General features: G+C 39.1%; 2 protein-coding genes across 2 annotated transcripts; both read left to right on the top strand.

Moving 5' to 3' along the window:
* Window positions 1-14719: 14719 nt before the first annotated feature.
* On the top strand, window positions 14720-19931 carry lemd1 (LEM domain containing 1; the record flags this gene model as incomplete). The annotated part of the gene is made up of 7 exons (XM_079225734.1): window positions 14720-14899; window positions 16135-16249; window positions 16454-16597; window positions 17436-17476; window positions 18704-18793; window positions 19043-19107; window positions 19280-19931. 7 exons carry the CDS (start codon window positions 14720-14722, stop codon window positions 19587-19589), a joined length of 945 nt encoding a protein of 314 aa, XP_079081860.1. The 3' UTR covers window positions 19590-19931.
* Window positions 19932-21345: 1414 nt separating this feature from the next.
* Window positions 21346-26781, top strand: LOC306744194 (N-fatty-acyl-amino acid synthase/hydrolase PM20D1.2-like; the record flags this gene model as incomplete). Its single annotated transcript, XM_079226781.1, has 13 exons — window positions 21346-21565; window positions 21639-21725; window positions 23106-23341; window positions 23446-23532; window positions 23639-23772; window positions 23976-24095; window positions 24341-24416; window positions 24502-24563; window positions 24649-24727; window positions 24840-24911; window positions 25004-25169; window positions 25258-25357; window positions 25706-26781. The coding sequence occupies 13 exons, from the start codon at window positions 21346-21348 to the stop codon at window positions 25833-25835; spliced, it is 1569 nt and encodes a 522-aa protein (XP_079082907.1). The 3' UTR covers window positions 25836-26781.
* Between the last annotated feature and the right edge of the window lie 212 nt (window positions 26782-26993).

Below are 26993 nucleotides of genomic sequence, written 5' to 3'. Positions count from 1 at the left end.
AAACATTTTGAGGAATGCACTGACACCATTAAAGGCACTCTGATGTATATGTATTATTATGTATTGTACATTTCCATATGATGATGACACTAATCTTTATGCGTTTGCTTTTTTTTAAGCATGCAAGTTTTTGCTCTCAGATTATCTTGAATATATGTTACTTTCTTGGTAGAAACATGTGCTACTTTGTCAGTTAATTTGTCTCATACAGAAGTATGATTCATACCCATGTTCTCCGTCTTATTTACGTTACCTGTGACACATTTCCCTGTGACTGTATCTGTCGACACAGTGGAGAGCATAAACCAGGATCCCACAGTCTACCAAAGCTCCGCTGTGTAACTGATTTGCCAACATGCCCTGCAAGGTGGAGATGCTGGTGAAGTACTGAAACCTGAGAAATATGTGTGTTTATACAAAAGGCATTCATTAACATCCGCTTCCTCTTCTGGAGATATAGCAACACCAGATGACTTCTCCAGGTAATTGTCAACTAACACGATCTCAGCGGCGTGCAGGTGTTAAAAATCAACAGCAACCTCAAGTTACAGAAGTAGGACATCTGTTTTTGAATTAACATATCATTTACACAGGTTAGATTAAGAAGCGTTACTGTGTGCGCTTGCTAATTAAAGAACACCAAATTATCAAAAATCTGTATACTTGAGGAAGGGCGTGTGCGAATAAGAGTTACTGCTGCTCCTCATTTTATAAAAGTAAATGTATCACCTGGATTTCTTTATTGTATTTTTGTTGAACACTTTCACACACCTCTCCATGGGTCTGTTGAGCTCAATGCAGAGACACGATGCATGGAATAATCATTTGTGCTGCTCCACACCGAAAATTCTTTATGTCCAGTCCTTCACTCTGAAGAATATGAAAATATTATTATTCTCGAAAGTTTAACGTCTGGTCACAGGATGTTTCCCATTTCACAGATCCTGGTGAACTTCTACCGCTGCACCATCGAGAGCATCCTTACTAACTGCATCACAGTCTGGTATGGCAACTGCTCTGCCTCAGACTGGAAAGCTCTGCAGAGGGTGGTGAAAACCGCCCAACACATCACCATCATCCACTCCCTGCAATTGAGTCCATCCACCTCAAACGCTGCCTGCGCAGAGCGCACAGCATTGTCAGGGACACCACTCACCCCAGCCATGGACTGTTTGCCCTCCTCCCCTCTGGGAGGCGCTATAGAAAACTCTGTTCCAGGACAAGCAGGCTCAGGAACAGTTTCTTCCACTCGGCTGTCAACACCCTTAAGCCCCATCACCACCACCAATCAACAGACATATATATATATATATATATATGTCTATACTGTTTATATTGTCGTCTTCATATTATCCATGACATTACACTTCACCTTAACTGCTTCTTTTGCACTCTGGATAGATGCTAACTACATTTCGTTGTCACAGTACTTGTACTATGTGCAATGACAATAAAGTTGAATCTGAATCTGGATATGCATCAGAAGCTTCAGCTTTCCACACTTTTCATCAATACTACTCAGATTTCCAGTGAGTACAGATAATGTTTTCCCCTTCGGCAGACGAATGATAAAACAGCCTTCTGGTGTCAAACTCTGCACACTCATCAGTCCACACAGTGACGTTGAAACACTGAAGTGAAATAACAAAGTAACAGAAGACGTATTTTTAGTAGAGCAGTTTCAACACTAGATGGGGTAAACGTATTGCATTCATCCACAATATAAGACCAAATAAATCAGGGTTGCCTCTATGGAAGGAGATTGTCGCTCTCTCTATCTCTTAAACACAATGAGCACAATACATCTCTGACACATTATGGTTTGCTGACAGCAGCCACATGCAGCGATAAGACACCAGACAGGCTTTAAAGTGGACGAAAGTGGCATTGCCGTGCGCCGCTCTGTCTCATCTCCATAGGCTGACATTTAGCCAACTCTTGATGAGAAGCCTGAGACAGTTCCAGGACAATGTGACAGGAATCCTAATGGCATTTTTCTCTCTGCTCTTACCCCAGCACATCGTTCTCTCTTGTATCAAACATGTATTCAACCAGGTGACTCTCATTGAGATTAGGAAATCTCTTCTCCAGGAGAGCCCTGGCCAAGAAGGCAGCAAAGTGTTTCAAGTGAGACATTCACAAACCTTTAAAAACACATAAAAACAAAGATGCAGTATCAAGTCTCAGTTCACTATTTCAAACAACATACAACTAAAACAAAACACACAGTGATAACTACAGAGTCACATGCCCAGACTGGAGGAAACAGAAGTAGCTGTGGAAGTAATTACAAACTCTTATTAAATTAGCCTCCAAACCCTTCGTAAAGTTTTTTAAAGTTCTAACTGGGATCAACCTGTCTATCAGCAGGTCTATCTGCAGGTCTATCTGCAGGTCTATCAGCAGGTCTATCTGCAGGTCTATCTGCAGGTCTAGCTGCAGGTCTAGCTGCAGGTGCATTTGCAGGTCTATCTGCAGGTCTATCTGCAGGTCTATCAGCAGGTCTATCTGCAGGTCTATCTGCAGGTCTAGCTGCAGGTCTAGCTGCAGGTCCATTTGCAGGTCTATCTGCAGGTCTAGCTGCAGGTCCATTTGCAGGTCTATCTGCAGGTCTAGCTGCAGGTGCATTTGCAGGTCTATCTGCAGGTCTATCTGCAGGTCTATCAGCAGGTCTATCTGCAGGTCTAGCTGCAGGTCTATCAGCAGGTCTATCTGCAGGTCTAGCTGCAGGTCTATCAGCAGGTCTATCTGCAGGTCTAGCTGCAGGTCTATCAGCAGGTCTATCTGCAGGTCTAGCTGCAGGTCTATCAGCAGGTCTATCTGCAGGTCTAGCTGCAGGTCTATCAGCAGGTCTATCTGCAGGTCTAGCTGCAGGTCTATCTGCAGGTCTATCTGCAGGTCTAGCTGCAGGTCTACCTACAATCGGTTCTAGGCTGCAGGGGCAGAAAAGCATGAAGGCCAATATCCAGCACTAGCCTATGGACAAACAGTAAAATGGCAAATAAAACAATAATTATTAGTTTTAGATAAGAAGGGAGCAGACCAAGGATGGATTATGTGCGAGTGAGTAAGTCTGTGCAAAGCCAATATGGGTCCAGTGAGCCTGCAGAGAAAAGCACATGCTGCCATATATGATACAATAATAATAAATGCCATGGATTACATGCTAATACCTCCAAAGCCGTCTATATTTCTTCATAAGCCTGTGGATGTGTATATTTATTAATACGTGAGAGCAAAATAAACCTTTTGAGGCCTTTGAGAAGGAGGAAGTCACAGTATGTTTGTGTATTATTACTTGTCAAGTCCGACAGGCATACGTGATTTAGTCAGTATGTGCATTAACACAAGGGAGGGGATTAGCTACAGTAGACATGATACAGGCTCCTCTTAGAGCAGGAAGGACTGTACCTGCCACACATCTGTATTTCTCCAGTCAGTCGGGATGGAAATGCCCCAGCAGTGCACTCCCCACACATCTCCTCAGGCCCAGAATAGAGCCAAGGATATGTGGTATGCAAACAGACATAGCGGCAAGGAAAAACAGTTCAATTCTTCAAGGCTCTGGGTTTTCAAACTAGCGAGGGGGGAGCAGTTAAAACATAAAGCACTTATGAGGGTAGCAGAGGCGGGCCGTGGATTTGGCAGCTACGCCTGCTGTCTGCTTAGTTTAACAGCTGATGGCTGCCGCAAAATAATTATAATACATGTAGTGTATTTGTGAAAAACAATTACATTACATTCTAAATTTAAACTTTGTGATTCTGTTTAGGCCAGCAGAGAAGGCTAAGCAGGCCCTGACGGCCCGCCACTGGAGGGTTGGTACATGACCAGATTAAAAAGTCATCAAATTATTCAGAGTTTGAGTGAGAGAGAGAGAGAGAGAGAGAAAATAAAGGGTCACTTTCATGTGAAATCATTTCTATGAAACTGATAAGGGAGCACTCGATTTAAGCTAACAAGTAGAAAGAAACCAATCCGACGATGCCAAAACAGGGACGAAGAAGTGATATTATTTTTAGTACGGAATAATGTTGTTGTAAAGAACAGCACCACTGCAAGTTTTCATATTTCATTTGCCAGTTATGCGTTGATGGGGAACTATGACTGTTCTTCAACTGCAGGAATCGCTATGTTTTTGTTTGGCTTGCAAGTCGCATGGAGGTGGTTGAGATGCATACACCAAAGACCAGCACTCGTACCACGAGGGTCGCATGTGGTTTTATGGTTTTGTCTACATGCCAAGTCCATGATATTCCCAATTTTTAAAGGATAGGTTCATATTTAACAGTTTTTTCTAGATGGATATCCTCCAAAATTAGGAAGACTTCTTAGAACATAATTTCCTGTTTGTGTTTCCCCGCACAGTTTGTCTGTGCTGAGCTGTGGTGGAGGGATAGAAGCACAGAAAGGGGGTTTTGTTCGAAAGTGATTGTAACTTTGAGTTTGTGTGGTTATCTTTCAGACTGCTGATGCATCACATTAGCTGAAGTCTCCAGTATGAACGGTAGGAAGAATCACAGCGAGCAAAGTTTGTATCAGTGTTCATACGGCTTGTTTTATGGCCCACTCGAAGAAATGTCAACCTATTCTTTAACTGAGGACAAAACCCAACAAAAGCTAAATCATGTTTTAGTTGCTGCATGCCTACTTTGTCTTTTAAGAGTGAATTTAAAAACACAATACACTTTCAGTGAACACTTAGATACCTTCAGTATCAACATTTTGACCATTTTTTATAATAATGTTGATAATAAAAAGCATGATGCCAGAGTTAGACAGCAGCAGAAAGGGGACATGAATCTTGAAAGAATACTGTTACTCTGATGTGTGCACATTAGGTCTTTCAGAATTGAGTTTTGTAGTGTATTGGACTGAGTGCAGAGCCTTATTCTCCAACAGTCCTGGCTTGAATATTATGTGAATAGAAGTTTAGGTTCAGTGGAGCGTTGATGCTTACCCGAAGGCTTCAATCAGAAATTCCCACCCAGAACTCCTAAAAGAGCGGCAGCCGGTCACATCTAGAGCTTCTGTCAGCAAATCATACTAGTGATCACTGGTATGTTGGCTAGTTATAGTTCAACCATCAATGCTGTTAGTCTTATATCTGTATCTACACTTTCTGTCTGACAACATTTTTTGTAATTGATATTACTCCACAGTACATCACTTCTAAAGGCTCAGCAGGTTTTACGCAGTAAAGCTGACATTAAATCCTCTGAGTGGGATTTAAGGGTGTAAGGTGGGCTCTGCTTTAACAAGTTACAGCACACCCAAGGATGCATCACTCATTAATTGCCACTAAAGTTCAGCTCACATGGTTTACTGTAGGGCTGCAACTGATGATGACGTTTATTATCAATATCAGAAAATATTGGAAAAAATGCCAGAAGCCTATGGTAAAGAAACTACAGCTATTGAGTTTAACATCATAGAAGGCTAAACAAACTGTTCAAATATAGTGTATCTTTCTAATTTTGGCTTTAAAAAATGACTCAAATGATTAAGTGATTGCAGATTTAAAAAAATTCAATCAACTTCCCTTTGTGAAAAAACAACACAACCCCTTCAATGTCCTATTCCATTTCCAATTTACTTTCTCTCTTGACGTTATGCAGAAAAGAAAAGAAGATGTGCATCCTCTGTGTAAATTCTCATATAAAAGATGAATTTGTTGTTTGAAACCTTAAAATGGAGAAAGCTGTTTCAAAGTGTAACAACGTCCATTATAGAGGGGAGTCTCCTGTACTCTAAAACATGAAGAAAGGTTGCAGAAGTATTAAAGGTCTAAGAGCTCCTTTTTTTCCCAATACATTGCTCATCTTCACAAGCCTGAAGCTCAAGGCCAATAACAAAGAGACACAATTAAATTATTATGGGTTTATGTGGAGGTTGCCACTGTAGCAGATTTCCCCCTCCCTTATGATTTAGCTATAATTCTATGAATCAGTGTAATCTATCCTATCTATTGTGAGCAGCTGACTAAACAGTAAAATCAGAAGTAGCATAAAAAAGGTTTAGTTTAAAGTACGGTTTTCCTGAAATGGATGCGACAGAGTTCTAGAGTACAGAAGGCTGAGCCAACACCGGAATAGAAATCAACAATACTGCCCATTTTCATGGATGAAATGCTTTGTCAGTAAATCAGCACAGATGATAACTTGAGCCGTGATAGAGTGTACGACCTCATTGGATTTAATGAAAGGCAAGTGAAACATTCCAACCCCCCTCAAAGGAAAACTGATTTTCTGTATTGAGGACTGAACTAGCTTTGTTGTCCTGAAGATATTGCTGTCAGTGAGCAACTCATGCATGCAGCTGTCTGGTAATATGTTTGTCCACACACACACACACATCCGGACACAGAAAACAACAATGGTGATCTATTCTTTTCTTTCATGAGACGTGTCTTGCTTCTCCCTTCTTCTCCTTCTCCCCTGTTACCCTCTCTCCCCCGCCTCCCCCGCCACAGTTATAGAGAGCGGCGCAATGATGTGTGTCCGAGTGAAACCTGGTGAATTGTAATGAACCCAGCCTGTGTGTCTATTTGAGAGAGAGAGAGAGAGAGAGGAAGACACACAGAGAGAGGGAGTAAAGGAAGGGTTTTTGGGGAGGGAGGAGGAGGAGGAGGAGGAAGAGGAAGATAGACTGTGAGTGAAAACAGGGCTTCTCTTGCGCCACTGATGCAGCACAAGCAGCGGTGAGAAGCACAGGGGTGACTGACAAGAGATGCGGTCGCATTATTCCTTTACACCGTCTCCATGATCGCCTTCACTCTGTGGCACACTGCTCCTCAGCCACCAGCTCTGGTCAGGACGATGCGATGAACACGTCACTCGTTAAAAAAACCTTCAACAAACTATCTTTTCGTTTGATTGTGCTTCATCATACAGTCACCCACCCTCCCCAGTAGACAGGGTGAAGAGGGTGTAGAGGAAATGGATCGGAGGGGGTGAATGTGACTCAGAGAGGGGAAACAGCACCTGCTGTCTTCGTCCCAGATTCACCAGGCGAAATAGCATTCTGCCTCTACTAGTGGACTAAAAACCAGCCCAAAGAAAGACTCAGAGACTGTAAAGATCTTCATTTTGTAATAATTTTGGCTCTCCACCCAAACTGTCAATACTGTATGTGCAGGGTGACATCGTTGGGAGAAAAGTTGTGCATCAATCCAGATGAAAAAGCAGCTTCTGTATAGAACTGAGGGATAAGTGACCGGAATATTTAGCAACTGGCTGCAAAGATCAACTAAAGTGCCAGGACTGAAAGGAAGGGAACAAACACAATAGGGAGCCCCCCTACCTCAGCCCCTCTTTTATCCTTTTTTTTTACATCCAGGACCCATGGGCACTCTGCCAACTTGGAATCTTAAGAACTCATTCAGCGAAAGCCAAAGAAAGGGACTTGTTTAAATCCAGGACCCATTCTCTCACAGTTTCTTGTTTTTCCTTACATTTCCCACGTGAAGGGGGATTTCTGGTTACTGTTTTCTCTGACATTGCATCTGAGGGGTGCGGAAGGGGTGTATGTGTGTGTGTGTGTGTGCGTGTGTGTGTGTGTGTGTGTGTGTGTGTGTGAATTGCCATTCATGCAACGTTTCGTGGTCTCTCTCTCTCTCTCTCTCTCTCTCTCTCTCTCACAGTTTTCATTCTGCTTTTACTCCCCCTTTCTCCCCACTCTCGCTCCTGCTCACACAGTGACTCCTCCTCCCCCCACTACCCATTGTCTCACCATACAGTATTAGGCTTAGGGGATGCCATACTCGTTCCAGCGAGGGACGCAGGAGAGGGAGAAGGAGGTAAGAGTCGGATTTATAGCATATGAATACAAGCAGCATGAAATGCACGTCACCGCTCCTCTCAGAAGTGTAAAGTGGCAACATATATTATTGTTTTCATCTAAGAATGGCAGTGATACTCTTTCATTGTTGGGTTGTATCTGTTTCAATGTGTGTTGGCTGTCTTGTCTGCCAGTGGAAGGTACTTCTGTTTGTCATCTATGAAAAGGGAGTACTGCATAAGAAAACAGGTGCCACCCCTCTATCTTTATTTTCAAGAGCAATGTCTAAATGTCAAATTGTGGAATATTACTCCCTGGCTTTATTGTTATAGCTTTGCATCTACAATGTTTGAGAGAAAATATCCACACTCCTCATACTCTTCTGTCAAAAAAAACAGAGGAATGTAATAAAAATATATTAAAGGAAAGCTAAAGCCAATAACAACATCTGGATTCTGATTATTCCCTGAATTGGCTTCTAGCAGAGAGAGAGGGACCATGTACGATGTTTAGGGATAAAAGCTAATCCTCCCTGTGGCTGAGATTCACCTTCTTGTCTGGAAAGAGTCTGACACAGAGGCTTTACTAATTTATGCTGAGACGTGCATGAGAACAGGCTCCCTGGAGCTCAGTGGCAGTGGTCTTTTTCAAAACCTGGAAAAAGGCTAATCGAGTAAACACTTTCCCTCATAATGTTCTCTGTCAGAGGTTATGTGAATATCCAGCACATGTGAGGCCAATGAGATATCAATCGAAGTGTGTTGACCGCTGGATGTTTGGTTAGGCTGGCAAACTTAAAAAATAATAATTCACAATTAGCTTCTGTGTTTCTGCATTTAAAAAAAAAGTTTGAAGTCTCAAGAGAAAGTTTGGACATCTTGCATACAGGGAATTCATTAAAAAAAAAAAAATTAAAATGTGGCAAAGCTTTGAGAAATATTGGAAACTTTATAACAAAGTGTTTTTACAGTCTTGCTCAGCCAGAACAACTTGAAACAGGTGCATGAAAAGACGACCAGACGTGGCTCTCAGTACTGGACAGTTGCAGCCGAGTACAGGAAGCTTTGTGTGCTTGTTCAGAGAGAGAGAAAAAAGTGGCTGTCTCAATGGGCCTTTTGTTGTTTGAGTTGGAGACAGCAAAAGCACAAGAAACACTGACTGACAAATACCTGGCCCCTCTGTGCCTCAAATATCTCAGCGTTGCACTTGATACAATGTCAACAAATGCCTCCTCTGTCCTCTATAGTAGCCCGGTTTCTCTTGCCACGAGATGCTTTCATGTTTTTGTAAAGGCTACTGTTTTCTGAGCAGACATCTGGGTGTGCAGATTTGGCCTGCATTGCTCAAGAATGCTGAGTCTGCAAATGAAAATGGCCCAAAGCACTTCCAACTGTTTAAAATAGTGGTAAACAGTCTGCTGCTTCTGTCCAACACAGAAAGATACAATTTATATTAAACTTCTTTAAGTTTAAAGACTTGTGAGAGTATGTGTGTAACCAACTAAGTATATTAGTTGTTCTCTGTATTAATTATGCTTGACTCTTTGATTTAAGAGGTACAAGAGTTATGCTGCATGGAAATGTTGAAAATGATATCTGCTAAAATGTTGTGGTCACCACAGACATAACAGCACGATAGGAACTGCGAGGCTTGCTGTGCTCAGTAGTAGAATCAAAAATGCTGAGGTGATGATCTCCTTTGTGCTTGTGGAAGCCAGGCAGAGGATTGCTGCAGAATACTTTATGCAATCTGTTTGGAATTCAGAGACAGAATCCTTTTGATTACCATTGCACCTTTTCCCTGCAGCCTCTAGTTTAAAACGGCATTTTTAATCAAAGATTATTCTGCCGAGCCCCCTGAGGAGTTGAATAGCTTGCAGGGTATTCCTGTAAAATTCCAGCGTCGTATAGGGGTCAATTTATTTGAGTCTGTGCTCTGAGAAATACAATTCCTTCTGTCTAAAGACTAACAAGACAGTTTCATTTTACTCCCCTGGGCCTCAGATGAATACTTACAGTTACTTTAGTTAATTATTCATGCCAATGTGAGTTTTAAATCCTGAATGCTTCCTGCAGCATGTTTCTGTTTTTTCACTCTTTTTGCTTTCAAGCTTTTAGCATTTCTCAGACTGCATAAGTCACTGATTTTGTATTATTGTCTTCCAAATTAAACCACAACTGTGTCTTATGGCTTTCTATTCCTATGTGAGTTCGTTCTAACATGTCATGTAGGGTTTAAAGCCATTGGACACACAGTGGACAGTCACCTGAGGAAGTGGGTTTGAAGACATTTTTAAGATGTCTTTGCTATTTGCAAATGTCATTTATCCCTTCTCAAAGTAGTCAATGGACAACATAATCAAAACATATATAAACAAGTATAATACTTTTTTTCAAATGAAAGTTTAGCTTATTTTCTTTTAGCACAGCTATTTGGGGCATCTACAATATTATGTAATGATATAAAAAAAAACTGTCAACAGCATCTATGTCATGCATCTCTCCTTACATCAAACTTTTGCAGTTGTGAGGCAAATGCAGATTTTTTCCTGCAGTTGTTTCTGGATAACTGCCTGGTTGTTAAACACATCTCTGGATGTACAGCTTTTCTCAACATCCAGAGACGTGTTTAATTTAATGACTGTGATAATCTACACCACCTGTTAAGCCTATCCTGCATGTTTTCAAACTTAAACTTGCAAGTTGTATGATGTCATTCTCATAGATCTTTACATGAACCTACAGATAAATCCACGGATCAGATTTGCAAATAATTAGACCTACATTACTGGAGATTTCATTTAAATATTCTTTTTTTTTTTTTTTTTACATGAAATCAAATGTTTTTATGTGTTCCTATTAATAAAATAATGGGGCAACATAAATCACTTGGCCTAACACTTCAAGAAGTTATCACCTAAATCATTTGAGAAAATGATTATCTGCAGCAATGACATCATAACAGTATGTGAAGACTATATTATACTGCATCTATGGAAAAAATATTCAGAGGTGAGCAATTTTTTTTTTCACATTATTAAGAGAAATATAAAAATGCCTGGGGCCGATTGTCTTTGCCTCCAGTTTTTTAAACCAAGAACAAGTTGAAACGTCATGGGCCTGTCCTTTGGATTCATTAAGTTATAAACTGAAAAATAAGTCTTTCATTCATCTTGTTTACTTTGTTTATTTGTCTAATTTCCAGAAAGAAATATGTATTGGTCGTTCAGTATTCATCATTCTAATTAACTGAATGTGGAATAAATTTCAAGATTATTTGTGCTAGCCTGTAGCAGTGCTGCGCTGCATATCATTCATATCAGTTAAATAAATTACATTTATGAATTCCAAATCATTAGTCATGTTGGCTTGATTTAGAGCGAAGAAGAACAGAAGAAGACTTGCAACAAGACTATAAACTTTGAACTGTATCATCATAGCTGAGCCGTCACAGCTCTTTTATAAACCCTTCACATGTGGCCTCTCGGGTTCCTGCCCCCTCCCTGTGGATCTTTCAAAAGGATTCCAGGAGCATTCAGGCCGCAATAACTCTGACTTTTAATTTGGAAGTATCCATATCAGACTTTTTGAGTCAAGTCTTAATTAAAATATGAGCAAGTCAGGACTCAAAGCACTATGATTTGAAGGCTGTTGTATTATCCATAACAGTTTTCTAGGCCTTTGAAACACCATCTATGAAAATGTCTTGATGCTACAAGCTTTAAATCTACTGTATAATGCATCTCTTTTTGCTTAAAATATTCAATACTGCATCAGTAAAACATCCCTGTAGACCAATTAAGGAGATCCCAATATTTCACAAATTGTAACAGTGATGTTCTAGCTGGGTGAGATTCAAATTGCTCTGTGGAGTTTTCTCAACAAACAAAAATCATGTTAATGCTCACTTTTACTCAGCAAAAGGCACAATGTAACAAAGGCAACACACTGCAGCATATCTTGGCGTGTCAGGTGCTATTTCTACGACAATGATGTACACCTCCAAAACTTTAGGTGCACAAAATAGTGAAAACACCAGTTTTTGCATAATCATGGTTTAAGTGGAAAAATCTAGCAAACAACAAATTCCAATTCCAGGTGGGCCAATTATAATTGTTTACCTAACAATACAACAAGTATACATGTTCACAACTGATGGATCCTAATCAGGCAATGTCAATCCCCTCCTAACCTTGGAGGCCCCCACTGAAAACCAATGTTGTTTTTCTCACATCACACTGTGTTGATCAATCTAAAAGCGATACAGCTACAATTCCCAACAGTACACAGCACAGCATGCGATCATGTCTGCTCAACTCAAATATCACTGCGGAGCAATGCAAACACCTGCTGTATTGTCATTTCATGAGCACAAAGATAGCAAAGTCATCTAATTAAATATCTTTGAGCTGTTTTGTACGATTTGCACCAGAGATAAACAAAATAACCCATATTTGGCTCATGAGATCCATTTTGCTTCATCTGTTTATGTTTCCACTGTCAAGGAATACCGTCCTGTGGGAACATCGCATGCTGTTTCCCTTTTGTTTAATTTTTCCTGGGTTTTTTCATCACCTGAAGCAAAACAGGAAGGAATTTGCTATAAAAGCTCTCAGTAACACTCTCTATGATGCCCAATGTCTATAATGTATTATAAACTATAATCTATTATAAAACTTTATGCATCATAATCATCATAATCTTATAGCACAGTATATTTAAAGTTATAAGCACTCATGGAATAAAATACACATTGTATAATGACTTATAGCCAGCAGAGTGGGAGGGTCATCACAAGGTCAAGTGTCATGATACTTCTCGATTGCTGGTAGTTCAATAAATGTTTATGTTTTCATAATGCATCATAATCTGACTATAACATACTCAAAATAGTAATTGTTGGAATTATGTAAAGTAAAAAATGCTTTCTATGTTGTTCTTGCATAAGTTTAATGACATTAATGACATTATCCTGTATTACAACAATGGGAATTACAAAGCACTGATCCTTGCCAAAAACAAAAAGGTCAGTAAGTTACCTACAATTAAGAAATATAATTATGCAATACCTAGAATCATTATGAGATATTTATAATGTGTTATGAACTATAATTTAAAGGCGCTAGAGGCAGACTATAACGCATTATAATTATGTTTATAATAGCGCGGCCTTTGACCAAAGAGATTCCTCGTCGACTAACATTCCTACGATTTTGTCGACTAATCGATTCGTCCATTTTGATCGACAGATCTGTCAAACTGAGTTTCACAAAGAATCCCCCAAAAACACCACTTTAGAATTTGTGTTGAACAGATATGTGCTTATAGGTTTCTTGAAAATAAGTAATTTAGCATGAAAAAAGCATTAAAAAAATTACTAAGAGGGGGCAGCCCTAGTTTATTATTCATTATAGACATAGAATAGAAAGTGTTACCAAATTCCCCTTTGCAAGTATTCTTATATGTGGTTCTATATCAGGGACCTGCTTCAGGATAATTGTTAAGAAATAGTCACTCCAGTACCAGATGTTAGGGCTTAGGGGTTGTTGAGTTTTACTCTATATAGTCGTCCACACATCTTCAATAATCATGTTTTTTGAGGAAGACATCTGGTGTAGGTAACCACTGATAAGATCTCTGAAAGCACCAGAGGGCTGGTCCAAGAAGCAGGTTTAATGAGTTGAATTTTGACCGCTGATGATTTTAAGTTTTGCAGATAATCAAAGTGTTTTTTAGATCAGATGCCTGCTGTAGGTGTTTGGTTGGGGGAAATTCCTCAATAGAACAATTCTGCACTTCCTGCTTTAAAAGACAATCCCCTGAAAAAGTGTTTTTTCTTTCTTTTTTAAATCTGTTCACAGATGTTAGGAAAGGACACCACTTCATGCATTTGGTGGATATTCATCGTTCCAGTAAAAATGCAGCACCACGCACCAGAGAGACGACCACGACACCACCAGCAAACAAAAGCCTGGGTCAAACCTGGAGGTCAAAGGTATACATTTCAATTGCTGTGGCTTGGCTGGAGGAATTGGCACTGACAATTCAAACTTTCATAACTTTCAAATGTGGGGTTCCTAATAGGCTTTTTTTTTCACTGAATATATTTTGACATGTCATAGATGAAATAGCCCAGGTGTAAATAATAACATTTATTTTAATGAATTCAATTGTCATTACTTACTGAATGTATTCACACGAACACAAATATCCCGTTTAATATTGGGTTTTTGAACTAAAACCGTTTTTGTGTTTAAGCATCATGTAAACAACTAATCCTCTCATTTTGATCAAAACCGGAGATTAGTAACACCTATACTTTTCTGACTATGATAAATACAAAAATGTACTCGGCTTAAAATTAGAATTAGACCTTTTAATTGGATTGGATTTAGTTTGATTAAATTACTTTATTTTTTATATTTCATCTCTGAACACTTGCAGCTTGCAAGCTAGCAAATATTAGCACAGGTATTATATATATATATATATATATATATATATATATATATATATATATATATATATATATATACACATACACAGTCTATGATATAACCAAAAACAAATCAAATAAGGAGCTAACCAAAGCACTGCAAACATTACACTTTTTTTTTTTTAATCATCAGGTAATTAAAAGACTTTAATTTAAATGCAATGCACTTCAAAACAAACACACACAAAAAGCTCAACACACTTTTATCTCGCGCTGCTTGTATGTCACTTTTCTCAGTACCGGAATTGTTAAATTGCTGTCAATCAAGTGGTCGGGAGCAGCTGCTCTTCCCAGTTCAGCCAGTGAGATTCTTCGACCCCGGGCGAGAGGGTTTCTAACGTCAGCTTTGTCGGATTCATCGGTCTCACAGGACTTTTTACACACAAATATAAAGACCAGCCACTGAAGCTGCACACATTGTCTTTCTCCGCGTCGTACTCGTGACATGTCGCAGTTTCTGGAGGACCCCGCTCACCTCTCTATATCTAGACTGAAGGCGGATCTCGTTGCCCACAATGTCGCGCTCCCACCTGCTAAGAGCAGAAAAGAGGTGTATGTGGAGTTGCACTTAAAACACATCGATCAGAAAAACGCAGCGGATTTTTCCAGCGACGAGGAGGATCAAGTACAATATGTGGCAGTGAGTTGATCAAACCTTTAGTCTTTTTGCGCCAGGGTATTTGTATTTATTTTGTACATGTAATATAAGTTACTTTTGCCATCACAACTTTCTGTAACTCAAAATAAAGTTTGCCAGTACAAATATGTTGCCTGGCTTTAAAAAAAAAAGAATTGTCAACAAGTTGCCTTTCAGGGCAACTGTTGTGTTGGATAAGCAGGAGTCGCGGTGCATAGTAATAATCGGTATGAACTGAATTAAAGCGCTGCTGCGCATGCGCCGCAGCTGTGGAGCGGTAGGTGGGGATCTGGGTCACGGCTACCAAACAGTCCTCTCAGCCTGCTGAAGCATTTGAGGTCCTTTACCACTGGGCCACCAGCTGTATAGTTGGTATAGATTTCCATGAGACTGTTCTGCAGTTGCCTTGTGCCATTGCAGTCTCGTCGGTGCATGTGCTGGCCACACCTGTCGCACTCATTTGTGTGTGCCAAGAAGAGAACCATGCACTTCAAGTCTGGAGGTTGTTTCTGTGCCATGTTGTGGTATCCAGACATGCGTGTAATCTACTGTAATCTATTTAATAATGAATATTACTGTAAAGTAGAGTTATCACATTTAGAAGCTGCTGCAAGATTTGCACTCTAGACCCAATGCTGATGTTTTGAGCTGAATTAATTTATTAGGAAATACATGTTCAACTAGTTTGATATTCAACCAAGCGTTCAAGTAATTTTTCAAGCAAAACATTTGCTGGTTGCAGCTTTTTCTGTTTTATATATAAGTACGAAAATTATAAGTTTTGGACTATGGGGAAATTGTAGATCTCACCCTCCTGACCATTTTTTCCTATTTCTGTTGACATTTCATATTAAGACATTAAAGAAAATTATTGGCAGATTTTATTTTTTTCCAGAAGGAATTATTTATTCAAGTGTTGTTATGAGGAGCTGTGACAAAGATAAGTAGAGCGCAGTCGAACAATAAACCATATCGTAGTATCTATTAGTTAATATCTGATATGCCAGTGTCAACTATTAACCCCTTCTACCGTGGTTGTTGACAATAGGGTTGAATGTAATAAGCAGAAGATTCATAAAGTGCCAAAATTAGATGAATATGAGCAATTTTGTCAACTGCAGCCTCCAGCTGTTTTCATATGTCCCACACCTGGAAGCTGCAGTCTTTGTCGTGTCTCGAGCAGCATTCCCTTCATTCAGAACATTGTGTTTTGCTCGGACGAGGAGGAGGACGCAGAGATGCCCGACCCGAAAGGTATGCCCGACCCGAGAGGTTTGACCGACGATGACCTCGTGGCCGCCCTGCTCCAACATGGGGTTAAAGCTGGGCCCATAGTCGGTGAGATTACATCACTGTCTTGACAATTGGTTTTCATTGTAAAAATGCGATTCTTGCCATCAATAATTCAGTTTTGTGTTTTAATAAATGTGTTTGGACCAAATGTTCAGCTTCACTCTATTGTTTAGGTCTGTCCCCCCCCCCCCCACCCCCCTCCGTCTTAAAAACTAATTGCAATAGTATTGTTTTTTGCCTATGCTATAGCCTCCACCAGAGCCGTGTATGAAAAGAAGCTCAGGAAGCTGCTTCAGTCTGATGGACATGGCTGTCTGAACGAAGTAGCGCAAGGTGTAATGTACTCTGACAGTGAAGAGGATGACAATGGGGAACAAGAGAACGAAGAGTCAGGTATGACCAGTCTGGATTGTTTTTGTTTTCATGGTTGATATGGGCAAATATCGTTACCACTTGTTTGTTTACACTTTGAAAAAAAAAGACACAATATATCATTTTCAAGTAAATGTGAAGGAGAATTGCTTAAAAAAACCTCCAGTCCAGATGCTTGACAGTAATGTCAAACACACAATGTTTATCTATATCAATCATTTTAGACCTAGTATGAAACGGAGGCATACTTTAGAAAAGTTCTTGACAACAATACACTCTTCTGTCACTCATAGTTACAAGACATGCACCCAAACATCAAGTAATTACATTGTTGTTGGCTGTGAAGAGAGAAAACAATGATTAAGTAGATGATTCCATATTTGGACCTTTTGGTAGAATAAACTAAATTTGAGATTAGGAAGTATCGGAATGAGGAGGTTTAAGGAGACAAAGACTTTGTGTGGAATTAGTACACAATTGCTAAATGTATGCAAATATGTCACAATAAGAAGGTGGAGGGGTTCTTTTTAAGGAGCTATGAACACATTTTAAACTCCGAGGACCCCTAATTAAAGAAAAAGAGGTTCAGAGTAATGTTGCGGACACAATTGATTATTCTCAGTGACGGATTTTGAAGACAGTATATGGACTCAAGTTTGGTCTGATGGGTACCAGCCCAAGCTGTATTACAATGATGAATATATGGAAATACTATTAAATAATATACCACAATGGCTACTTTAGTGTTGATCAAAGGATGGGTTTTGCATAGTATACAAATAGTCTTGGCCATTTTCGTGGTCATGGCCTACTTTTTGTACTGCATTTGTATTTGATTTGTTTTCTGTGACTTGGACAGGTTCTGAAGGAGAAGAGCAGCCTCGACAAAGGAGCCGCCAGGTGAGAAAAGTGATTTAGAAATCCTGTGTTAATGAGTAGTACCACTTGACTTGAGCTTGCACAATCTGTATGCTTTTGCTGTTCAATAGATTTTATTTTTAGCACTAGCTGCATTGAATTAAACCTTCCTTGCAGTGCCTCCTAGTGGTTAAAGATGGCAACTGTAAACTTGTGTTTTAACTGGAACTGTTACAATTCTTTTCAAGGAAGCACTTGCAGTTGTTTTTTTTTTTCACAGTTAGAGTTGTATTTTCAGAATGGCGGCTTTGTTTACCCGCAGTGCTTTTTGCCCCAATCAAGGCGGGTAAATACTACATATCTTTTGCACAAAATTCTGTCAAACTGATTTCTCAGTGGGCACTGATGTAGTTTTTTTTGTTTGTTCTATATTTGATTCGGTTGGACTTTTGCAGCATGTTCATACTTCTAGAAACGGGGAACTTGGGGATTCCAAGTGGAATTCAGGGAATGCGATAAAATCATTGGAGCGGAGTCGGCCTAGCTGCTCACAGATTCCAGTAGGAATTAGTAGAGCATCCTCTGTAGATCAACACTCTGGATTAGGATCAGGGGTAGGCTGGTTTTATTTCACTTCTCTCATGGATTTTAAATTCTCTGCATTCCTCACTTAAACTGTACATTCATTGTGTCCTTCTCAAGCCACCAATGGGATGTTTTTGTTTTACATTACTGGGCATTGGTATCTCAATGGTGTTGGGATTGTGTGATACATGATGCATGTTTGTGTTTCTGTTAACATAATACTAATTCTTGCAGTTTCCATCTGGATCAGTTATGCCCAATGGTGACTCAACAATTTCCTCTCAGACCTTCAGCATCACCCAAATGGTTGAGGAGGAAAGTTAATCTTACACGTTTTTTTATTTGTTCAGTTTCTGAACTTTAAAAATTGCCCTGTCATCTTATTTGAACGGTTGCGAGTTATCACTGCCGGAGTGTTCGCTCGGTCATGCACATTATCACTTCTAACAACAGATGGAGAGTTCGAGGTCACACTCCATGAGCACAGACACTGAGAGAGATTTGAATGGGTGCAATGTGCAGGAGCATTGGCCGCGGTCCAACGGGGTCAGTAGTGCTCCCATTATTCAGTCGCACTTTAAGCTCAAACTTGTGGTGGTGGTCAGAATTGTTGGAGAGGTTCACTGGAGACTGGAGGAAATTCATACTCTAGAAATCTTAATCTGTTACGTCTCATTTCCTTAGCTGGACATGTCAACTCTGAACAAGGACACCATGACGAACCAGTCCCTGTACTACACCCCCAAGGCATCCACTTATGATTGGGAAATGAAGGCATGTACATGATACATTTGCTGTTTTTGATGTGCATTAGAAAATACACACTTAACTTAAGAGTTAAAGAAATAAAATGGTGTAGTATTTGTCAGATTTCTGGTGATTACATCACAGTTGACCCTTTTTTTTCCTTCTCATTTCTACGTGACTTGTTCGGCCTCTGTCTCTCTGGGACTGGGCCTTATTTCTCTTTTGCACAGGTCCACTTTGACCGTAGTTTCTGTTCTTTTTTTCTAGCTTTCTCAGGAGCTCGTGAAAGATACTTTCAGGGACAAGCTTCCGAACACTAATGCCACACCCACAAAGATCTAGTAAGTGCCTCACCAACACTATTACAGTGTGACAATGTTTTGGAAGTACAAGAAATGTACAGTAATTTTGAATTGGTGGGGGACACATGGACATCTTGCATAGTAGCATAGACAGACGTATACAGGAGTATTGTGAATGTGTTACCAGCACATATATTCTTTTGTATTTTAGTGCCACTTGTCGGAGACCCATCAAGGGTGCAGCAGGGAGACCTGTTCAGTACAAGTACCCAGACACTCCTGCCAGTCCCACGACCTTGGAGAGACAAGAGGTGGAGCGCCTTGTGCCAGTCCAGATACAGATTTTGGTCTTTGTCATTATGGTGTGCCTCTTGTACCTCATTTGTGTTTCTGTTGAGGATGACTCATTTAGTACATTTGCGACCTTACTGGACAGTTTAAACCAGGGTTCAGACAATGGGGAGGGGCTTTGGCTTCAGGCTGAGACACGGGATGCACCAGCACACTCTGAACTGGAGTAACCCGGGGTTCTTTAATCCTCCACATTGACTTACAGCTGCGAAGGTTGCTTTTGTTGTTGGTGATGCAAGCCATAAGTACCCTGTCCTGGGAGGATTTCTTCAGGGAGCACATGTTGCTTTACTATTGATTGTGTGCGTCTTTATGGGAGCAAACCCAAAAGTCTAGTTTTACTGTTTTATATGTTCTTGTCAGTGTTGTTGAAACTATTTCTAAAACGCATAAATTAAGACTTTAAAATATGTTATCAAATGTATAAACCATAATGCTATATTTCCTCACCCAAATTATGTAATATTACGTTGCCTTTTCAATGAATTGGCACCACTGTACTTGTGTGATGTCTGTATGTTGTTTTTGTATATATTTTAACCATTTTTCAATAAAGAATGTGTTGCATCATACTTATGTAACTAATTAAACTTAAAAATAAGGCAAGGCAAGTTTATTCGTATAGCACATTTCAACAACAAGGTGATTTTGAAGTGCTTCAAATAAAACCATTAAAAGCATCAAAACATAATGCAGAAGAAAACAAGATTTAAAAACAATTAAGAACATTCATTTTGTATTGTGTATTGTTTTTGGTTATGTCAGAAAAGGACTGCCTTGCATTTGTAAGTTCCAAATTAGAATTGCGAAGTCTCTCTTCAGAGATACCACAGTGAACCTGGAGATTTAGCATTTCTTCAAGGGGATCTTTTCTTACCCGAGTGTTTTCAGTGATGTAACGCTTTGTCTCAACCTTGGTTTGGACATTTGTGTCCAGGGAGATTGCACTCTCAAAGAAACCACAGAAATGGTCAGAGTGCAACATCAGTCACAGCAACCTTGGAAATGTTCAGACCTTTAGTGATGAGTAGGTCTAGAGTGTGCCCTTGTTGTGGGTGGGACCTGTTACATGCTGAGTCAGATCTTAGTTATCAAGGACGCCACAGAGCTCTATAGACCCTCTGTCCTGGGGATTATCAACATGGATATTAAAATCACCAACAACGACAACACAATCAAAATCAATACAGAGTATAGACAGCAGTTCAGTGAAGTCATCAAAGAAGGTTGCACAGTATTTAGGTGGTCAACTAGAATTTAGAGCCACATATTCAAAGGAAGTAAAATGACCAAAAGATCTGCTTGCATTGAAGAGACTCATTAAATAAAATAGCAACTCCACCTCTTTTCTAATGCGCTCTTGTTTCACTCATGAAACTGAAGTTGGGAGGTGTTGATTCAATAAGAACAGCTGCACTGTTATCTTGGTCTAACCAAGTTTCAGTTAAAAACAAAAAATTAACTTTGTACGTAACAATGAATTCATTGATTAAAAATGTTTTTCCTGACAGATCTAACATTTAATACAGCTAAGTGTAATGTGTTTAAAGCACTATTTGCCCAATTTATTTGGACAGGCTGACAAGGAATGCATGTTACATTTGATACATTTGCAGATGTACTAATGGTTCCATTATTGACCAGCTCTTTCATGTGGTCAGTGCAGTATGTGGTGGTGAGAAGAGTAAAAACTCAATTCCTGATGATGAGGGTGGAGACTCCTCCTCTTGGAGACCTGCAGATGTACACATCAGCAGGGATCTTTCCCATAATATAATCTATTGTTTAATAAATGTCACGTGGAAGATCACACGTGCAATGCATATTGGCGCCAGCAGGTGGCTCTCGTTTAACAAAGCCAAACTAATTCACCCTTCGCTGTCTGCACACAGTCACAGTGGACGAGTTCCGCTGTCACAACAGACGATGACAGACTCGGTGCCAAAGTTCAAAATATTCAAGTTTTTAAAGATTATAATAAGCAGTCTCGTCATTACAGCGTTGCTGTTATTCACCGCCGCGTCTATCAGGACGCTCTCGCTGGACGTAAATATCGGACTTCAGCTCGCACGTTGGGAAAAGACGAGCAACATCTCGCTCGTCATCGACAACCACCAGCGAGAGCAGCTGCTCGCACGTTTTAAAGGTAATTTTGTGTGGCTTGCTCGTCGGTGAAGTTTAGTCTAAATGACGAGCGTTGTCTCCGTGTGTTTGTGCAGAGGCTGTCCGGATCCCCACGGTGTCCTTTTCGGGGGAGGTGAGCAACACCAGCGCGCTGCTTGAATTTGACAGGTTCCTCCGAAAAGGTAACGTGTAATTAAAAGGCCGCAACTAACGTGCACAGGTGCAGTTCACGGCTCCAACGACTTTAAAAGGACTTAAACTTTACCTCACGTTAATTGTCTCTCTAGAAGCTACAACCGGAGCTAAAACGTTAGCTACGGAAGATACAGGAGACGTGCTTTTAACTGAAGCTTTTTTGTTGTTGCTTCACGCGCATGACTGGTAGTTTGATTATAATCGCACAATAAGACCCACTTCATGCCATTCAGTCCTTTTAAGGAAGGATTCCTGCAATTTAACATCAACGTGTGTCACTCGGAAGTTGACGTTACGGTATTTCCATGTGGCATTTAATTAATTCAGGTTTTCTCACGAGACTTTAAGTTTCCATTTAGGCCAAATTATGTTGTCCGACCAGTGCGGACTGAGTATGAACAGTATGCACATGTAAATGTATATATTTTAAAAAAAACTGTGCATATGTACACAGTATGTACATATGTGGAATGACATGACAAGCAGCAACTCTCTCTGTCTCTTAAAAAAATAAATATGTTTATTCATTACTAATTTGCATAATCAAGTATGTTTTCAAACTGTTAAAGCATAAATGTTGGATAAACAACAGCATTGGATGATAAAAAATAAAATAAACCTAACCTAAACATATGAAGTGGGACATACTGAAGAATACTGTTGAGAAAGGCTCTGTATTGTAGATAGATCTCAAAATGTAAACTATTCCTTGAAGACTCATTTATCCACTACAACTAAGTTGAACGGACTTATTTAAGATATTTAGAGACCGCTCTCACACGATGAAATTGAGTGCCAGCAAATGTTTGGCTTTTTTTTCTTGAACAATGACTCAGGTATTTTGATAATATTTTAATTGTCTATCTGTCAGTTTTAAATATGTTTTTTATGTATTTATTGAATAATTGATTAATCGACTGTTTTCAGCTTTACTTATTGTTTAATTAAGTCAGCCATGTAAAAAGAAGAAAAAAAAAGCCTATCAAGGGTACTCTAGCAATTTTGTATTTGTGCCTTTTATGTTTGTGGGTTCACAGCAGACCACTATAACATGGTGGTCAATATTAAATCTACAGAGGCAGCTTCATTGTGACTTTCAGTCCCTTGTATGTGTTAAGCACCAAAGACGCTGGACCCTAATTTGGCCAACAAATGCAACAAATAGCATCTTTTTTTTGTTAGACCCATGTTTCAGCCCTCATGCCTAATCACATCGTTGGAGGTCTTTACAGACTTTCCCGCTCCTCTACACATGAAGTTATACACTTTTTCTTTTTTTTTTAATATAGGCTAAATATTAAACTGACCATAATTTGTGAAAAGATGGGGTTCACCCTTTTAAGCTTGTACTCTTCTTCCTGTGTCAGCCTTCCCAACAGTTTTCTCTTCAAGCTTGGTTCGTCATGAATTGGTGGCCAACTACAGCCACCTGTTTTGGGTGCAAGGATTGCAGTCTGACCTGGTGCCATATCTGCTGCTGGCCCACATAGATGTGGTACCTGCCTCAGAATCGGATGGCTGGGAGGCCCCACCATTTTCTGCCAAAGAGATAGATGGCTTCATCTACGGTAGAGGGACCATGGATGACAAAGGCTCTTTAATGGTGCGAGAACATGTTATATTTTGTAGGACCTTTCTATTACAGAGATGAATTATTATCTTTTCATGGGCCAACCAGACTAATCCAAAATTCTTTATTTCTTTCAGGGAATTCTTCAGGCACTGGAGTACTTACTGATAAAAGGCTTTGCTCCACGGAGAGGATTTTACATTGGTCTCGGTCATGATGAAGAAGTACCTAAGATATTCATCAAAACTCCTACTCTTTGAAATTGTGAACCTAGATACAATTTAAACTATTATCAATGTCTGTGTCATTTTCCTTCTCTTTTTTTTAAAGGTCAGTGGTTACAAGGGGGCAATGAACATAGTGCGTGTACTGAAGCAGCGTGGAGTGCAGCTGTCGTTTGTCCTGGACGAGGGCCTGGCTGTACTTGATGGGGTCATCAGTGGCCTTGAAGGACCCGCTGCACTGTGAGAACCTGTTATGCTCTTGTGGAAACATGATATTTAGTTTACAAACTTTACATGTTAAATGCAAACAATTAGACCAAACCTGACATCACAACAAACTCACAAGCATAGCATAACATTGCATGTCTTCATTAAATTGTATAAAAAGGTATCTAGGTGATTAACAGTTGGATATTTTTGTTTGTGTTGTACTTGTTTTGTAGAATTGGGATAAGTGAAAAGGGTTCGGCGACTGTAAAGCTTACTGTGCTTATGGCTCCCGGTCACTCATCAATGCCTCCCAGTGAGACCAGCATTGGGATCTTGGCTGCAGCAGTCAAAAGGTGAGTTTTTGTTTTTTTTCTCATATATATATATATATATATATATATATATATATATATATATATATATATATATATATATATATATATATATATATATATATATATATATATATATATATATATATTTATTTTTAATCTCTTCATTTGAAGAATTCTAAATATGTTTAGCTACAGTCGAGTTTAAAAAAAAACACTCTTCAAACTAAATCTAATACTTAAATTATGTCATGCTATTGCCTCAGACTAGAGGAGAACCCTATGCCAAGATTATTTGGTCTTGGGCCTGAACGTGGAACATTTGAGCATCTGGCGCACAAGGTAAGAGGAACCATCATTGCCATCACTTTTAATAGCATACTAGATCTTTTCTGTTGTTGCGCAGTTACTCATTCTTTGTTTTCAGTTCGGACTTCCAATGAAGTTCATAATGTCAAATTTGTGGCTCTTTGCCCCACTCTTAGGCAGGTAAATATGTCCTAAAATTAATTTAGCATTTTTTCTTCTGATTGTGACCATTGGAATAATTAATTTATCATGTTTTATGTTACAGGGTACTTGAAAGAAAACCAGACACTAATGCTTTTGTAAGGACAACCACAGCAGTCACCATGTTTAATGCAGGAGTTAAGGTACCGTAATTAATTATGAAATATAGAATGATTCACAGATATTTATTGTGAATTAGATTGCAAGCCTTTCAGTTTTACTGAGCACAAACCTAAATTATTTCCCACCTTGTAGGTGAATATCATCCCATCCCTCGCTGAAGCTTATGTAAATCTACGAATCCACTCGGCACAGTCCCTCCAAGAGGTAGTCAGAAGTTTGATACTCCTTTTTTGAGAATTCCTTATGTCTCTTCATGAATATTTTGAGTTGAGTTTGATGTTTGCTGTCACGTCTAGGTCCTGGACCTAGTCCAGTCCACAGTGGGGGACCAACGAGTGAAGCTAGAGCTTGTTGATGGATTCGACCCCTTGCCTGTGAGCTCTATGGATGAGAAGTCGTTTGGCTACCAGATCATTAAGAAAACTGTGTTGGACATGTTTCCAACCGTTACAGTTGCTCCAGGTAGAATCCAGACAGACGTAATTGTATAACAATGCGGTTGGTAAAATCAAAATATTCAATAACTGTTCTGATATGTTTGTATGTTCAGGTATCTGTATTGGGAACACAGACAGTCGACACTTTAAAGACCTGACGAATGATATTTATCGCTTCGCTCCTATCTGGTTTAAACCAGGTGATGCTCAAAGGTAAGGATCTACTTTTTCTAATATTGGATAGAAATAGTCTTATTAAAGCCTGCTGCAGTATAATAAACTAATTGACCAGAGTATTATCCGGCAAAATGAACAAATGAGCTTTCTGCTGTTGGTAACACTTTTATGTCACAAACTTGTCATGCAATGGGATCACCTACTTGTACCGTTCAGATTGTCCTGGTTGAACAACTATAATGTTGTTAAGAGTTCCATGTATGGAACCAACTTTAAACCCAGTTTGCCACTCAGCTTTGGTGATTTTAAAAAGCATCATCAATAAAGTATCTTGCAAGAAAAGCACAAGGAAATTGTATAACGTTTTTTCTTTCTTTTTTTTAGATTCCATGGCATTAATGAACGGATTTCCAAAAAGAACTACGAGGAGCTTGTATTGTTTTACTTCAGTCTGATTAAAAACTGTGACATTCAGAAGCTCCCTAAGCCTCACAGCTCTATGCATGAACTCTAAGGAATAGACAGTATGGGTAAAATGCAATCCAAAAGTCTGTGTTATTAGTAATCTGAATACTTACGGGACCTTGACTCGGTGTATTGGTCACTAAATTGTTTTTATAATTATGTGAATCTGAATGATTCTACATTCTAGATCCTGGTGGGATAATTTTCCATAGCTTTACATTAAAAGACTCTTCAATCTTGTTTGATGACATACAGTATTGACCTTGTTCTGATAAAATGACAAATTTAATTACTTTGTGGACCTCTTCTGCATTTGTGATAATGATTTTGTGATAGTGTTGTAATGATTTTAAATTGTTTTAATCATGAGTCAAATTTTATGAGAACTTTTTTGTTGGGCTGCTAATAATATTGTTGTACTTGAAATTATGATATAATTATAAGTATATAATAACATGAATTAAATGAGTGCATGAATACATTTTGGCTGCTGATAACAGCAAATATAAAAAGATGCTTCTTTCTATTCGTTCATGTACTATCACTGACTGAATCTTAAACATTAATTGGGATTTGTAAAGGCAAGTTAAAGTTGCACACAATTTTAAGACGGGCAAGGATCTCTGCCAATCAAATATAAGTATTCTGATAAGCATTTCCCTTGACTCGCGTGAGACAGTCACACACAGGAGAGACGGGGGAGAGACCCAACAGTCGAAGATGTATGTGAGTCAGAGAAGTTTTCACATTGAAAAAATTGTCTATGAAACTTATAGTATTTTATAAATTCAACATTAACTTATACATTTAGTAACATGTATTTATTTACATGCACAGTATGTGAATATATGCAACATCTGTGTCATTATGGAGGACACATTTCCCAATAGCTAAATTAAATTAACAAGAAAAAAAAACATACAATAGTGTTAGATACACATATAATAAAATATATATGCAACCAACACATATAAGTATATGTAACAGCCATATAATTAAGTAAATATGGCAGTGGAAAAACAACATGTACACCAGAATGATTTAGATACACCTTCAATTCAGAGACAATTGTAAATACACTACAAGTTGCATTGATGAATCTTAAAGCATTTCTTATATATGTATCTCAACAGTGAAGAATCAGAACAAATTGTACATTAACAGATTTTGACAGTACCCACACTCCCCCATTTGTTAATGAGGAAAA

This window comes from Taurulus bubalis (genome assembly GCF_910589615.1).
Source record: "Taurulus bubalis genome assembly, chromosome: 11".
Classification (NCBI taxonomy): Eukaryota; Metazoa; Chordata; class Actinopteri; order Perciformes; family Cottidae; genus Taurulus; species Taurulus bubalis.
The sequence above is the reverse complement of the archived record's forward strand: the minus strand, read 5'-3'. Positions and strand labels throughout refer to the sequence as shown.